The 17,606-nt window shown below is 36.9% G+C and overlaps 1 protein-coding gene across 1 annotated transcript in view; it reads left to right on the top strand.

Annotated features, from left to right (window-relative positions):
- LOC133336189 (serine/threonine-protein phosphatase PP2A 65 kDa regulatory subunit) overlaps window positions 1–16,702 on the top strand; it is a 30,970-nt gene extending 14,268 nt beyond the window's left edge. The window contains exons 2-9 of the mRNA XM_061544477.1: window positions 7,745–7,898; window positions 7,955–8,373; window positions 8,426–8,500; window positions 8,555–8,692; window positions 8,751–9,092; window positions 9,150–9,435; window positions 9,492–9,764; window positions 16,476–16,702. Of these exons, the coding sequence (XP_061400461.1) occupies window positions 7,745–7,898; window positions 7,955–8,373; window positions 8,426–8,500; window positions 8,555–8,692; window positions 8,751–9,092; window positions 9,150–9,435; window positions 9,492–9,764; window positions 16,476–16,702 (1,914 nt within the window). The remainder of the gene's footprint in view (window positions 1–7,744; window positions 7,899–7,954; window positions 8,374–8,425; window positions 8,501–8,554; window positions 8,693–8,750; window positions 9,093–9,149; window positions 9,436–9,491; window positions 9,765–16,475) is intronic.
- The last annotated feature ends 904 nt before the right edge of the window (window positions 16,703–17,606 follow it).

Here is a 17,606-nt window from a genome sequence, read left to right on the forward strand (position 1 = left end):
TTATATTTATAACTATTGGAAACATAGATACCCACTCCACCCCCTCTGGAAGATGTAATTCTATCGTTTCGGACAAATTTATAACCGGGTATATGTACAGAGAGATCTGGAATATCTGCACACAACCATGACTCTGATATAGCAAACAAGTCAAGTAAATTATCCCTAAGAATACAACGAAGCTCATCCAATTTACCAGGTGGCTTGATACTTCGGCAATTTAAAAAACCAATTTTAAAAAGAGACTGGTACGGAGTAAAAGCAGCTTTGAAATAATCATTATTGCCAATTATTTGACCAATATTGTAATCAGAAGACATCAAAAATGAATAAGACGAACATGAAAGAGGGGAACAAAACGAAGAGAGAGATGCATGTATATATATTAAAACATTTCCTTTTACAATTCATAAATTCTTTGATTATATCTAAACATGTGTTGGCTGATCAGAAACAGCGGGATAAATAAGGCAAAAAGTGTAAATTTATATGATTATTATTTTGATTGATTGTAGATAGAAATGGGAGATAAGAGAAATACAATACAAGAAGAAAATAAGCTGAAAACTCATATCATGTATATAAATATATATATATATATATACAGAAAGGAATAAGATGTTTAAAGTCGAAAAGACATATTACAATTTTTAAAGGTATATATGTATATATATATATATATAGAGAGAGAGAAAATGACGGAGAAAATTAATAATTGTCAGATTTTCCGCTCGTTCAGGAGTTTCCTACAGGTAGCATTTAGTTTACCTATGGCCGGCGGAAGGTTAGGTTAGGTTTGGGGATGTGCAGTCACGTGTATGACTGCAACACTCTGAGACCGGTTAGGTCCGTTGTGATCATCCACAAGAAGAGAAGCAGCGAAGTGAAGAGACAAGGGATAGATCTGTAGGGGAGAGAAGATTTGTGAAATTAAAGGAGTGAAGAGTGAGGGTCGATGGTCCTATGAGTCTGACAGAAAAGTGTTACGTGCCAAGGTTGTGTGCTCCTAACCACTTTATGCTTCTAATTATGCTGTAGATTAGAGCAGGTTCGGTTGCCGAGAAGAGGCTGAGACTAGGCAGAAAGTGAGCCCCCATTAGTCTGTGCCGCCTGTAAGCAAGGGCTGGGCACTGGCACAGGAGATGCTCAATTGTCTCCGTCTCCTCTTCGTCAACACAGAGTCTACAATAATCAATTGCATCGAGGTCCCATTTACTAGTAAAGGCCCTGATATTGCAGTGACCAGTGATGATTCCTGTCACCACTCTAATTTCGGCTTTGCTCAGGTTCAATAGTTGGCGCGTTCTTTTGGTAGACAGAGTCGGCCAAATGGATCTTGACACGTTGCACCTAGGTTCGTTGTGCCAAAGTTCGCAGGCTGTTTCGTCAAAGAACGCCTCAAAGTTCCTATAGAAAAGACATATGGGTGGTTTGATTGAGTCATCAGTTTCTAGATCAGTGGATTGAGATCCTCGTCTAGCTAGTTCATCCGCTCTTTCATTACCCAAAATGTCACAATGTCCTGGTACCCAACACAACCGATAGCTACGGTTAAGTTCTTCCAGAGCTGTTCTACACTTGAGGACGGCTTCGGATTTGATGTGACAAGATTTGATGGCTTTAAGAGCCGCTTGACTATCCACGAAGATAGTCACCGGTTCAACGACCTCAGCATCCAGACTTTTTATCAATTCCGCTGCCTTCCAGATCGCGAAGATTTCAGCTTGGAAAACACTGCAGTTGCTATCCAGCTTGTAGGTTAACTCAAGGCCTAACCTTTCACAGTAGACGCCTGCCCCAGTGCCTTCTTCCATCTTGGATCCGTCTGTATAGCAGGCCAGACCGTCCAGAGGAGGGTTACTTCGTTTCCAGTCGTCTCTACTAGGAATTACGACTTCTACATCGTCAAATCTAAGAATTGGTGATATGTAGTCGCTTAATTTAATGCGTTGATCCAGGGCTATACCTGGTTCATTCAGAACACTACTATGCCCAAAGGTACAGGTCCGCCAGAGTTTTTGTTCATGTAGCCGTAGGGCGCTACGCGCAGCTTGACACTTAATGCTGAGGCCCAAAGGCTTGAAATCCAGCATTGCGTTCAAAGCTGCTTGTGGCGTACTCCTTCTGGCTCCTGTAACTAAAATCGCGGCGGCTCTTTGTACCTTGTCTAATCTACTTGATGTCGACTTGAGGCTCAGACAGTTCCACCAAACAAGAGAGCCATAGGATAAGATGGGCTTCACCACAGTGTTATACATCCAGTGTATAGTCGATGGTTTTAGTCCCCAGCTTTTCCCAATGGAGTTCTTGCAAGCATAGAGTGCAATCATTCCTCTCTTCGCCCGCTCCTCAACGTTCCTTTTCCATCGTAGTTGACAGTCCAGGATTGTGCCGAGGTACTTTGCTTCGGGAGAGAGGTGAAGTTGCACTCCATCCAATGTTGGTGGAACAAAAACACCGAGCTTACGCTTCCTAGTGAACATTACCAGTTCCGTCTTCGTTGGATTTACACCAAGACCATTTGCCCTGGCCCAGCGTGACAGCGTCAGTAAGGCTCTTTGCATAAGCTCAGAGATCGTAGATGGAAATTTTCCAGAGATCAATATCACCACGTCGTCCGCATAAGCTACAACTTTGGTACCTATCCCGTCCAATTTCCTCAAAATGATGTTAATAACCAGTAGCCAAAGTAACGGCGAGAGCACCCCTCCTTGAGGTGTGCCTCTAGTTACCGTTTTCCTGATTTTTGCATTCCCCACACTTGAACGTTCCTTTTCCATCGTAGTTGACAGTCCAGGATTGTGCCGAGGTACTTTGCTTCGGGAGAGAGGTGAAGTTGCACTCCATCCAATGTTGGTGGAACAAAAACACCGAGCTTACGCTTCCTAGTGAACATTACCAGTTCCGTCTTCGTTGGATTTACACCAAGACCATTTGCCCTGGCCCAGCGTGACAGCGTCAGTAAGGCTCTTTGCATAAGCTCAGAGATCGTAGATGGAAATTTTCCAGAGATCAATATCACCACTTCGCCGCATAAGCTACAACTTTGGTACCTATCCCGTCCAATTTCCTCAAAATGATGTTAATAACCAGTAGCCAAAGTAACGGCGAGAGCACCCCTCCTTGAGGTGTGCCTCTAGTTACCGTTTTCCTGATTTTTGCATTCCCCACACTTGAATTTATAATCCTGCTGTTAAGCATTTTATCTATCCAATGTGTCAGGGTATCAGGAATGCCAACTTCCCTAAGTGAGTGGTTTATGGATTCAAGTTTAACGTTGTTAAAGGCCCCCTCAATATCTAAGAAGGCAGCCAGCGTGAAATTTGAATTTTCCATGTTCCTCTCAATGTAGCCTACCACCTCATGCAACGCAGATTCCACAGACTTGCCCTTTATGTATGCGTGCTGTGAATTGCTAAGAGAGGTGGTGTCTATACGACTCCTTATCTCCAGATCGATCAGTCTTTCGAGAGTCTTGAGGAGAAAGGATGATAGGCTAATGGGTCTATAGTCTTTTGGTGCAGAATGACTTGGCTTCCCTGCTTTGGGAATATAAGTAACCTTTACCTCGTTCCATAGATCCGGAACATACGAGAGAGTCAGACACGCAGTGTAAATCTTCTCAAGGATCAGATAAATACTTGGCGAGGCATGTTGAAGCATCGCCGGTATGATACCATCCGGTCCTGGCGATTTATACGGCTTGAATGTGTTGACCGCCCATCGTATCTTATTTCTGTTAATCACCTTGCTAATGAGATCCAGATCCGGAGTGACGAAAGGCCGAGTGTCATCACGGTCATCGTCGATGGTACCCATGTCTTTGCAACCCGGAAAATGAGTCTCGGCTAGGAGATTTAGAGTCTCAGAACCTGAGTCCGTCCACGCTCCATCCTGCTTCTTAATACTACCAATGGACTTCGGGTCCTTGGATAGTAGTTTTCGAAACCTAGCAGCGTCGTTGACTCCTTCTATAGACTCACAGAAATTTACCCAAGACTTCTTCTTCGCGCGTTTTATCTCACTCTTGTACTTATTGAAACTAACTCTATAGGAGTTCCAATCAGTGTCGAGTTTAGACTTATGCGCCCTGTTATACAGTCGTCTGGTCGCTTTCCTGAGCTCACCAAGTTCCTTGTTCCACCACACTGGCCGAGATTTCTTCCCAGGGTGTGTAAGCGGACAGGATTCCTTATGACAACCAAGGAGAACATCCGTTAGATTTTTCACGGCCCCGTTGAGTTCCACAGCTGTTCCTAGGTTTGTGCTAAGAGTCAGCTGAGAGTTCGTTAGCTCCGTGAATTTCTCCCAGTTTGTTCTCCTTGGATTCCGATAAGGCTTTTGTCTATCTCCATCAAAAGAGTACTCGAAGAGAATCTTTAAATGATCTGAGAAGGAGCATTCATCAGATACTCTCCAATTTCTAATGACGGAGTCATCTAGATTTGAGAGGGTTAAGTCAATGACCTCCTCTCTATCCCTAACTTTAAAGGTCGGATCACTACCCCTATTACATATACGTAAATTATAGGATAAGATGAAATCGAAAACGGACTCACCTCGTTTATTTGTGTCCTTGCTGCCCCATTGAAAATGGTGAGCATTTGCGTCGCATCCTAATATAACGTTGCAAGTGCTCGTCATCTCATCGAGCATCTCTCGTACACAGGTGGCTGGTGGGTCCAACTCCTCAAATGGCATGTAGACTGAGGAGAGCAGGGTGGCCCTTCCCGTCTCGTGCTCCAGCCTTACGGTGCACATGTCACCATTGCTGTAATTAGATAGAAAGATTAGATTTAAACTCTTCTTACCTACTATACATGTTCTCACCTTGTCCCCCATGGACGCGGCGAAAATATCAAAGTTGGCATTCCTTAGTCCAGAAACCATATTTTTATAAATATATGGCTCCTGGACTAGGGCAATGTCCACACCTTGTCCCCCATGGACGCGGCGAAAATATCAAAGTTGGCATTCCTTAGTCCAGAAACCATATTTTTATAAATATATGGCTCCTGGACTAGGGCAATGTCCACTTCCGAGTTTGCTGCGGCCTTGCAATGATGCAGATTGATCTGCATTATGCGCAGCCTACGCCGCTTCCCCACTCCTACTGAGTTTCGGTGGATGTGCTCAGTCGAAACCGAACCCATCCTGAACCGAAGTTCAGTTTCCCCTCACGATCTCTGAGATATTTCTCTCCCGGTGGGTCAACCGCAACTCTCGCCACCATACCGCCATCCTCACTACAGGGAGTTAGACTGACCACAGTCCAACTCGATGTAATGAGGCTGGGGTTTTGCAGCGCCAGCATCTTCAGCAGGAGCTCCTTATCCACAGAAGGTGGGGGAACCCAGGCTGAAAGGACCCGTCTGGTTGGGATTTCCGCTAGGGAGACCGCCGCAAGGTCTGCTCCTTCCCAGGCGGAAAGTGGTCATTAAGATAAATCCGTGTATCAGTGGAGACATTTGAAGGAATTCCAGATTTCACAAGGCTGGATACTATGGGTTTTTCGTTTTAATATGTTTAAAATATCTTCTCATTATCTCATCACGAATAAAAACGTCATTGAATTTCACCAAAACAGATTTTTTACGATTTATATATTTGGCGTGTTTGATGTCATGACGAATAATAGGAATGTCATAGAAGGAACCCAGCTCAATAATCGGCTCAATAAAATTGTCAAGTCCTTCAGGCAGGCCACTGATGACAATTAATTTAAAGCAAAATGATCAGCCAAACAAAAAAAAACGCGTGCTACTCAGGCATAGCGTTGCCAGTATATGGATCCAAAATTAAATTTTAAATTTGATTATTAAAATTTAAATTTTAATAATCATGTAATTTCTATGGCAAACAAAGCCCACGGTGTCTAAAGAATTCTCTGATCCCTACATTACAAAACAAACTTTTACATCTCTTGTGCGACCCATATTAGAATATGGCTCTGTTGTATGGGATCCCCAATATACAATATATTCCGATAAAATTTAATCATTGCAGAAACAATTTCTACTTTTTGCACTGAGAGGTTTACATTGGAATAGTGACTTTGTGTTGCCTTCTTACACTAGCAGGTTAAAATTAATTCGATTGTCTACATTAGACGTAGACGTATTATGTTGAACACTATGATGGTAATTAAAATACTAAACGGTAATATACCCTCAGACTTCCTAATTTCATTCATTGGAATAAATGTTCCTTTTCGATTAAATAGATATTATCAACCATTATATGTAGATTGTCATCGCACAAATTATTCTATGGGAAATCCACTTAGTAAAACGTGTATTGATTTCAATTCTATGCATTCTAACGTAGACTTTTGCATGAATTCTATATTCATAAAAAATAATAAAATCTAATATAATAATATTTTTAAATGGTTTTGCTGGTTTTCTATCCTTTCTCATATTCCATCATAATGCGGATTATGGTGTGTACGCGATCCCTACGAAAGGGAGAGGCATGCGAACGTACAAAAAAAAAAAAAAAAACGGAATACAAAGAATATAAATAACAGATTTCTCTTGCTATTCATTTTTCTAATCAAAATTATGCATTTTTATTCCTGCCAAACTTTTTGTTGTTTTAATAAGCTTCGTATACTGCAAGGTAAATGTATAAGAATTTCTACAACAAACATCGGTTGTCGTAATTTGATATGTCAAAAATATTTTGCCAAAACAAACAGATTCACAAATTCTTGTAGAAAATGTTAATAAAAGTATTGCCAAACAAGCTCTTCAAAATTCGGAGATTTTCATTTATAATTTTGTTTTTTAATTTGTTGGTTCTACATTCAATAACATTTTTGACATTTATTTGCACCAACAGCTGGGCCGATGCGGCTACCTTATTAAATATGGCTTGGTATACGGTTTGCAATTTTTTCTCTTCCTTCTCTCTTTTTCGTTTCTACTCTCAGTAAAGGAAAATATTGGTAAAAGTTAACGAACTAATTTCACTAATAAGCGCAGCTAATATACATAATAAAAATAGTAGTCAAAAACTTTAATGTTAATCTCTGTTTTTCCTTAAACTATTTTGCCATAACTCGGCAAAAGGAATCCATTTTAAATTTTAACTCCATTTTAACTTTTAGATTTTGTTAGGTGGTATGCAATGCCAAAAAGTTGTAAACATTTTAATAATCAAATTACATTTAGCCAGAAAACTGTCAAAATCGAATAAATGTTTATAAAATTATTTCAAAATATTGGGGAAACGAACACATCTTTTGTTCGCCTCAGTTATAAATTTGACAGATGAACAGATTAAAAACATCTGTTTTGTTTTGATATAACATCTTATAATTGCATCGTGGTTAATGCCCGAAAATTTTCAGTTATCATCATTCCTAATTAAAGGAAAATGAAACGAACATAAGGACTTAAGTGAAGAAGGGACGGCATTATAACGAAATAAAACATTAAATATATGTAGGCAAATAAATATCACCTACAATCATCCCCAAATAAAGCCTTCTATGTAAATATTACTTATAAAAAGCCATTTCCTCATTCCAGTGTGCGTCTAATGAGTTGGTCAGTGATTCAAATTTAATAATTATAATCGTTATTTAGTGTTTGCTATTGAACAATTAAGAGGAAACCCCATATTTAATAATGTACATTATTAAATAAAAACATTATTTAATACAATTCTAAGAGTTGAAACATTTTATATTCTATACTGATATTGCTTAAATTTTTAATTTGTTTTATTTTATCTTTAGCTTCGCCTAAACTCTATTAAAAAATTATCAACAATAGCTCTTGCACTCGGTGAAGAACGTACTCGATCCGAACTAATTCCCTTTTTAACAGAAACCATATATGATGAAGATGAGGTTCTTTTGGCATTGGCGGACCAACTAGGCAACTTTACTAGTAAATCATTGAAAACCATCATATGTTTTTAGATTAATGTTTCTTTATAATTACAGGTTTGGTTGGGGGTCCTGAGTACGCTATGTACTTAATTCCACCATTAGAGAGTTTAGCAACGGTTGAAGAGACAGTGGTCCGAGATAAAGCTGTGGAATCGTTGCGTATTGTTGCTGCGGAGCACAGCGCTCAAGATCTTGAAATACATGTTGTACCTACATTACAACGTTTAGTTTCCGGAGATTGGTTCACCTCACGCACTTCTGCTTGTGGCCTGTTCTCCGTATGTTATCCTCGTGTTTCCCAGCCAGTTAAAGCAGAGCTACGAGCTAATTTCAGGAAATTGTGCCAGGATGAAACCCCAATGGTACGACGCGCCGCTGCAAGTAAATTAGGAGAATTTGCAAAAGTGGTTGAATTAGAATATCTGAAGTCTGACCTTATTCCAAATTTTGTTCAATTGGCTCAAGATGATCAGGTTTGATGAGTAATCCAATTCACGATCTTTGTAATTAATGCTTATTTTTTAGGATTCAGTTCGCCTGTTAGCTGTAGAGGCTTGTGTGAGTATTGCACAATTGTTACCTCAAGAAGATGTTGAACATGTAAGTATTTGAGATATAATGGTGAAAATTAGCAGTCGTTTATTTGTATGATAGTTAGTATTGCCTACACTGCGCCAATGCGCCAGCGATTCTTCTTGGCGTGTGCGTTACATGGTGGCAGAGAAATTTGTTGATCTGCAAAAAGCTGTAGGACCTGAAATAACTAGAGTTGATTTGGTCCCTGCATTTCAAGTAAGCATTAACAATTAATTTAATCGGTAATTTGATATATTTATAAACGATTTTACAGTATTTGTTAAAAGACGCTGAAGCAGAAGTACGTGCTGCAGTTGCAACAAAAGTCAAAGACTTTTGCGCAAATCTCGATAAGGCCAATCAAGTACACATTATTATGACATCGATTTTGCCATATGTTCGCGATTTAGTGTCTGATCCTAATCCTCATGTTAAATCAGCTTTAGCATCTGTTATAATGGGATTGAGTCCAATGCTTGGAGCCTATAACACTGTTGAGCATCTTCTGCCTTTATTCCTCATACAGCTAAAAGATGAATGTCCAGAAGTTCGTTTAAACATTATATCCAATTTGGATTGTGTAAATGATGTAATTGGAATTCAGCAACTATCACAAGTAATATATGTTTGTACCTAACTCGATGTTCCTATTTACTATTTACCATTTCTTTAGTCCTTATTGCCAGCTATTGTGGAACTAGCCGAAGATTCTAAATGGCGTGTACGTTTGGCTATTATAGAATATATGCCTGCCTTAGCCGGACAGTTAGGTCAAGAATTTTTTGACCAGAAGCTACGTGGCCTTTGTATGGGTTGGTTGAATGATCATGTATACGCCATAAGAGAAGCGGCTACACTCAACATGAAAAAGTTGGTGGAACAGTTTGGTGCTCAATGGGCAGAACAGGCTATAATCCCAATGATCTTGGTTATGTCACGCAATAAAAATTATTTACACAGTAATTATAATTATTCACAAAAACGTAGAGATTTTTATTACAATTATTTACTTTAGGAATGACTTGTCTATTCTGTTTAAACATGTTGGCTGAAGTATGCGGCACCGACATTACCACTAAGTTATTGTTGCCAACCGTGCTCCTTCTGGCATCAGATCCTGTTTCCAATGTTCGTTTTAATGTAGCAAAGACCTTACAGAAAATCTCCCCTTTTCTTGATAGCAGCGTTATCGACTCCCAAGTCAAGCCAACATTGGAAAAATTAAATGCTGACACTGATGTCGACGTCAAACATTTTGCTTCTGAAGCTATAGCCGCCATTGCCGCAGGTATGTATATCGTCGAGTTTTTCTTATCATAAAATATGCAACAATTTCTTAAACTTTATAATAAATTAAATATTAACACTAGATGTACGGCTGTATGGTATATACTTAGTTTTACGGAAGTGACCCAATTTGGCTCATGCATCATGCTGTTTTTATACTCCCAGACTTAAGGCTTGCTTTGATAAATGGAAAATGAGCAATTCTCAGATCTACACATGTTTGTATAAAATTGGGTCGTCTTATTTTTCTTTGCGTTCACAGTCTTTGGTTATTCTTTTCGGTATTTCTGATGATTTTGTAACTTTCCATTCTTTCAGACCACAAATATGAGCACTTTAAATTTTTAGTCTCATATGCTCCTCTAGCAAATAAAATTGCTATAAAGGAACACAATTGTGATTTTGCAACTTTCCATTCTTTGTAATTCAATACTTGACGAACTTCAAGTTCGGTACATGATTTTATATACGCCCCCATATCTATCAAGCAACAACATGAATGCGCTACCTGCTAAATCAAGCATAATATGCCTTTTTACATTGGCAGTTGGACCTGAAGCGTCTTTAAATATGGCATAAATAGGTGAAATAACTACGGTTTACCTTCGTTGAATGTTTCCCATAATGTTCCACCAGCAGCTATTTCGTTATCGAGAACTGTATAAATTACTTCAGAGACGTTGTCGGTCAGAAATAATTCTGGCTCTTTTTAATAGGATCATTGCATCTTCGTCTTCATTCATTGCATCGCAAATAACACTACCTCTTTCTTTGTTAGAAGCTGTGTAACAATGATCTTTATCTTCATTGCCTGAAGATTCAACTTCGTTGATCATTTAACTGAAAGCCAAGCTATGTTTTTAAAAATAAATATTAAGACATAAAACATAAAACGCTCAAATTTAAAATTATTCAAATTGGCTCACTCCGTAAATCTAGTTTTAAAACGTATTACCAGCAATACAGTTTCAAAAAAAAAAAAATAATAATAATAATAATAAGAACTACAAATGAACATTGGAAAATTTCATAAATTTGGCATCTCTGTCATGGACAGTTAAAAAATAAATGTGCTCCCGGGAAAAAATAAATTAAATAAGTGTTTTTCTAAAGCCTTTGAAGTAATCAACAATGATAATTTAAGAAGTCTAAAGTGTTCTTAATATAGTTTAATAGATATTTTCATAAATTCTTTATCGTGCGTACTTTTATTTGAAAACATCAAGAACGGTGCGTGCAGTAATCACAGAAACAATCGTTGTTCTGTTGTAGCTTACGGCTATACCGCAATCAAAATTTTGATGATGTCTATTAATTGATTTTGATCCATCAGCTGTCGTTTGGAGAATAAATGTATAAATAAATGTTGAAACCTTTTATTTACATTTTATGAATTCTGCTTACACAGACAAATATAATAACAAAACAAAAATAATAACTTCGAACGTTGCCACCTGTTTATATATATGAGACACGTCAAAGAAAATAAAAATGCCTCTAAAGAAACATATCTACATCTGCCCCAAATGTAATGATCCTGTTACTTCTAACCAATCTAGTATTGGTTGCTGCTTATGCGATAAATTCTTTCACATTAAATATCTGAAGATTACAAAGGAGCAACATTCGTTTTTATACAAAAATAAAATACAATGCATGAAGAAAGAATCTACGAATGATACTAACAATGCTAATGTGCCTAATACATATTAGAATCTTATGTCGATATTCTAAATCTTAATTTAGAACTCGATGGAGAAACAGCATGAACGTTTCTAACTTGAATTGAATAGGCACTTGTAGGCTATTGTTAATTATAAATTTACTGTGTTTAATGATTGTCTCAAATTCTCATCGCATATCTCAGGATAACTCATAATTAAAATCACAATTAGGTAATTTAAAAAACAATGTTAATATAGGTCATTTTAATTGTAAGAACTTCAACTTATATAAATCAATGAAGATGGAGGAAATTAAAAATATTTTATATGGCAGGTAGTTAGGCGTTGTGGGTGTAAGTGAGACCTGGGTAAAACCATACATTTCCAACAAAGTTATTAATGTTGCTGGATATATGTTTGTTTAAGAAACGATCGTTTGTCCCATAACCCCTCCATATTATGAATAATACGACTATGATGCTATTGATTATATATAAATCCTACTTGAACGACAAAAGCTCAACAATTGGAGGGTTTATTGCAAGTGACGCAATAAAGCAAAAAGTGTTTACTGAAGAATAAAAAGAGAAATTGATGACAAGCTGTTTGATGGTAAAAACCCTCTGAAATTATTATTATTATTAAATCTTTATTTTGTAATGAAAAGCCAATAAATTATTACAATATGCTTCGAATAGTAATTTGTAAATTAGCATTTAAATTATTAGAACTTAAAAGTAAATAATTAGGAAAAAATACACTTATGACACTTCACAAGGGAAGAACTACTCCAATTAATACCTCGCTTGCGAGGTCATAGAAAAAAAAAATAATAAAAACTAAAAACGCTCCCAACTATAATATCAGCGGCAATTACTGCCTCTAAATATAAGTATTTTTTAAGGTAGATAAATATAGCATAGAATATTATTCTGCTGCTCCTTGAAATAAGACAAGAAGCTTATTTCGGTATGATGAAATGGTTACATTAAACCTTTTTAAGTTGTTAGGTAGTGTATTGAATAAACGTGACACTCTAACAAGAAATGATCTGTCCATGTGAACGTCCAATCTTGGAATTGTTAGATTGGTGTTTCTAGTGGATCTTGAAAAAATAAAGGAACTCGCCAATAAAGAGGGACATTGAGATTTGCATATTATATAGAATAAAGAAAGACATCGGAAATTAACGAAATTAGTAAATGAAGATCCTTTAAAACGGTGAACGAACGAAGAAATGTGATAGTAACGGTTAATACCATAAACATATCTGACGACGCTTAAAAGCCTTTTGAACTCGCTCCATATTATGCATGTTAGCACCAGAGTATACCTCAAGACAGTAGAGGATGTTCGGCATTACAATAGCATGGTCTTTATTAAATAAGCATGGTGTCACAAATTCCAAAAATATCCCCATAGACCTCAATGTTGACAATCTTAACGACGGTTTCATTTCTCATCAGCTTCCGATTGCTGACATTGTTCCATTTGTACATCAAGATGTCTATGGTGGATTTTCTTTCCGATCAATTGATATAAATGAAATTCCATTTGCATTTAGTAAAATTAAATCCACTTGCGCAAGCAGATGAAGCAGCTCTTGGAGTGTTTGAGAGAAAAATTCTCCGAATGATCTATGAGCCGATCTGCGTTGACGGGAAATATCGCCGTCGAATGAACCATGAGTTGTACCGGCTATTCTCGGACATCGACATTGTTAGACGTATTGAGCTGCAGCGACTACGTTGGCTAGGTCATGTTGTGAGAATAGATGAAGATACCCCAGCCCAGAAGGCATATAAAAGCGAACCAGCAGACGGTTCACGCAGAAGGGGAAGGCCAAGAATACGTTGGAAAGATCAAGTCGAAGACAACATCACCGAAATTGGTCTTTCAAATTGGAAAAACTGAGCAAAAGGCCGACGCGCCTGGAAATCTTTTCTAAGCTCGGCTTGTGGGACGAAAGTTCTGTAGCGATGGATATAACCTACGTCAATATTTATTACATATTATAAACACATCAATTATGACTTCTGTTTTTCCGATGTCATGAAAGATTGAGAAAGTTATTCCAATATTGAAGAAAGATGTAGGCTGTCCTAACAGCTATAGACCAATATCCATCATGCCAATATTATCAAAAGTTTATGAACATATTTTGCAAATGCAAGAATACTTAGAGGGAAAATCCCTTTCACATGATAGTCAGTTGGGATTTCGACCTAATCGTAACACTGATTAAATCACAAAATGTGGTGTCGGTAATAAATGTTGTGTCCTACTTTCTTTAGATCTCGAAAAAGTGTTTGAGGGAATAGACCATACAATTTTGGTTGTTTTATATGTTTAGATTTTCTTCTTCTGAGTGTAATTTAATATACTCATACTTGACTGGTAGGAGTCAATATGTTTCTTGTATGGGAAATACGTCAAATATTCTTCATGTCAGAAGTGGGGTACCACAGGGATTCGTCCTGGGCCCTCTTCTGTTTGTTGTTTCTTAATGACCTGTTTTATGCTATTGAGACTGTTGTTCATTTGCATCTGCTGATGTTGTCCAAATTCTGTTCTACATAGCGGAGTCAATTCTTCTTGTGATAAAACTACTACATGGGTGTCTTTTAACAATCCCACCATAAATACTGGTAAAACTAAATCGATGCTATTTGGAAATTTTAAAAATGATTTTATTACAATCTCATTGAATAATGCGCCGGTTGAGGATGTGAACAATTTGAATATGCCTTGGATTAATTCTGGATGACAAACTTTCTTTTTCCGTTCACATAAATTCAATTATTTCAAAGGTTTGCCATAGTTTGCGAAAGCTTTACAATCTAAATATATCACTTCCAATACATATTGTCATGAGAAAGATTCGTGCGGCGTTGAATAGGGTTGTACGGTATATATATATATATATTGTGTTAAGGGTCGACAACACTTGCCCGGCTATATTATTCAGTTTTTTTGGGTGTCCTTAATATTAGTTAATATTAAGGGCCCACACACTATACATCATGCCGCCATGCCGATGAACCCCTTTGTATATGTGTGTGATTGACTAGTGTGTCGCAAACTCTTCAATCATTATTCCAAAAAATGATTTTTGTCCAAAAAAATCACAATTTGAGTCGTAAATTCAGTTATTTTTTATTTCGTCACAATTTAAATATATGTATGCTCAAAATTATTTACTGTCAACTTTGAAAATGAATAAAATTCACCAGATTGAAAGGGTTTCATTTGCAAAATCAAAACTATTTTGATATTCTTCATGCATTGTGTGTGTCACACATACATAAATAAACTTTAAAAAATTACACATACTATGATAAATGCTGTACGGCATGATGTATAGTGCATGGGACCCTTTAAATTTCTGTTAGATCAAATCCTGTAATATCAAATTTGAGGACCTCCTCGAGTGTATTACAGTTTTGGAAACACTCATTAACAGCTATCGGCTTTGTTAGGTGCCAGGACTCCGTGACATCATGGGTAATGAAAAAGCAGACGAATTAGCTAGACGAGGATCCTAATATGCATTTCTAGCAATCGATTGCTCAATCAAACCGCCCATATGTAATCTTTTTCGGAACTTTGAGGCGTTCTTCGACGAACGAGCCAATGAACTCTGGCACAACGAACCAAGGTGCAATGTGTCAAGATCTATTTGGCCGACTCTGTCAACCAAGAGAATAACTCACTGTTGAACCTGAGCAAAGCTGAAATTAGAGAAATGGCAGGAGTCATTACTGGTCATTGTAATATCACGGACTTTACCAGTAAAAGGGGCCATGATGTTACTGATTACTGAAGACTCTGTGCTGACGAGGAGGAGACGGAGAAAATTGAGCATCTCCTTTGTCGCTGTCCAGTTATGGCCTACAAATTAGTGGGTGCTTACTTTCCACCGTCTCTAAGCTTTTTTTCCAATTTTTTTTCATTATAAACCTAAAGTGGTGAGGAAAGTGCAACCTTAGCACGTAATATGTTTTTCTGTGCAATTTCTTTAGCAATCGAAACTATTCCCACCTTCCTCCTAATAATAATAGCTTCTTATTCTTTTTATCCGTATTCAATCTCACATATTTCTTCCCAATTTTCGTTTTCAATACAATTTCTGCTATTTTGTAATCTGAAAACTTGAATGGAATATTGGGATGAAATCAGGGTTAAGCTCGGTCGCGGATTTTGTCCACACATTTACGCCAAGTACATACGGACTGTATGGCGGATGCACATAATTGGCTGTTACAGTCAGAATTTTAGCCACTTGGCTTGCATTTTCGCCTTTGTCAAAGAAAAACTGTAAAATGTACTGATTTTTTTCTTTGTCCACTTCCATTTTTAACACCCTGTAACTCACAACTGAATGCACCAAACAAAAAACAGCAAAATATTTTTTTACTGCGAAATGATCGATACTTTACGAGAAATCCATCAGTACGCTATCTGCGAAAAAAATTAATTTATTTTCCCCAACCTAATATATATCTTTTAAAATAAGATCCCTTGTGATTTCTCACGAAAACTTCGAAATTATCAGGAAGATTATTTTGCGTACCCCATTCTGAAATCCGTAGGTGTATTATCTATTCCCCGATACCCTTTGGAAGCTGGTAAATAATTTGCGCAGCTACACTCGGGCGTTGTTCGCTCTCTCATTCGTTGTTCAACACTGAATTATAAAAACCTCATTAAAATTAGGTTTTAACTATAATCTGGATAAAGAAAGATCAATAGGTAATGCACGCCTGTAAGTTCAATTTTGGTATAAAACAAGAAACAAAAGGGTTGAAAAAATAAACGATGACATAATTTGAAAATAGTGTTGTATGAACGGGTTAATCAAATGCTTGTCCGAACATGATTGATAATTGATCAATGTGAACTGAAACGTTAATGAGTGTCATAACTTTAATATTGTAGTAATTGTAATACTCACCTCTAAACTGAATCCAATATACATATACATGATGAATACAAGTAAATATTTTGAATGCGGATAATAATTATTATTATTCTTACTGTCGATTTAGAAATGGAATTGGACGTTTTCCGTGTTATTATACCGCCTGTTTTGGGAAAAGCTCAAGAAGAAGCCATAACAGCAAAACTAATTGCTGCACCGCCATCCAGTGCCAATGACAACAATTTGGAATGTCAGTATTTTCTGGGACTTTTTATGAAATGTACTAATAAATCCCTAATAAACAATACATATGTATATGTATATAGATCAACTTGTGTTATTCTAATCAATTAATGTGTTCCTTTTACTGTGTTTACTACCAGCATGTCATGATTGCGTATACTTTTCACCTCCTTAAAAATTCAAAAACATTTGAGGCTCTGAAATATTATATGTGAGAGTTATTCGTGATTGTTATTATAAGCGATTTCGACTGTATGTATATTTTGTATATATTTGTCTTTATATTGGTACTGTTTATCTGCACAGGTAGGGTGATTTTAAGTGGTCTAAAAATTAGAATGAAAAATTATCAAATGTTCATCCTTTTATTGTTTAATGTCTGGACACTACTATTGCAACCGAAGAAATTTTTAACTTTTTATATTTAAGAGTTCCGGCAAAGATATCTTGCGATAAAATAAAATTGAAATTTCACAGACAGCAGCTCCAATTCAATTGTCGAATCGATAACATGTCGGTTGTAAATTTGTGACCTACATAGATATTTGAACAAAAAAAATTATACACACAACTTTCTGAAATTTATGAAAAATTGTATGTCGATCGGGCAGACTTGGATTATTTGATGTACCATTTGTATGAAATAGAGCAAAATTATGTATGAGAGTTATATGTAAATCTGGACCTAATAAGCCTCCGTGTCATTACCATATGAGAGCTATCGGTGGAATGACAACGTAGAAAAATATAGAAGTCTTCAAGATGCAGAAGAGAAAAATTTGAAAATTATAAATGCATTGACAATACTTCAAATGCCAGGAGAAAACTGCAATTCTTCAGCGGAAATTCTCTTATTTCGACCGCTTGTCTCAATTTAAAAATAATATCAGTAACAACTTTACTGACAGAACATCATTCTGAAGATTATAAATTCAAACATCCAAAAACTTATTCGTTGGAATTTCGCCAAACGAGACAGCCGACTATTGTGATGTGAATAGCATGCATCTGACGT

This window comes from Musca vetustissima, unplaced genomic scaffold, assembly GCF_032173495.1.
Source record: "Musca vetustissima isolate MV318-11 ecotype Yass unplaced genomic scaffold, APGP_CSIRO_Mvet_v1 utg21295, whole genome shotgun sequence".
In the NCBI taxonomy this organism is placed as follows: domain Eukaryota; kingdom Metazoa; phylum Arthropoda; class Insecta; order Diptera; family Muscidae; genus Musca; species Musca vetustissima.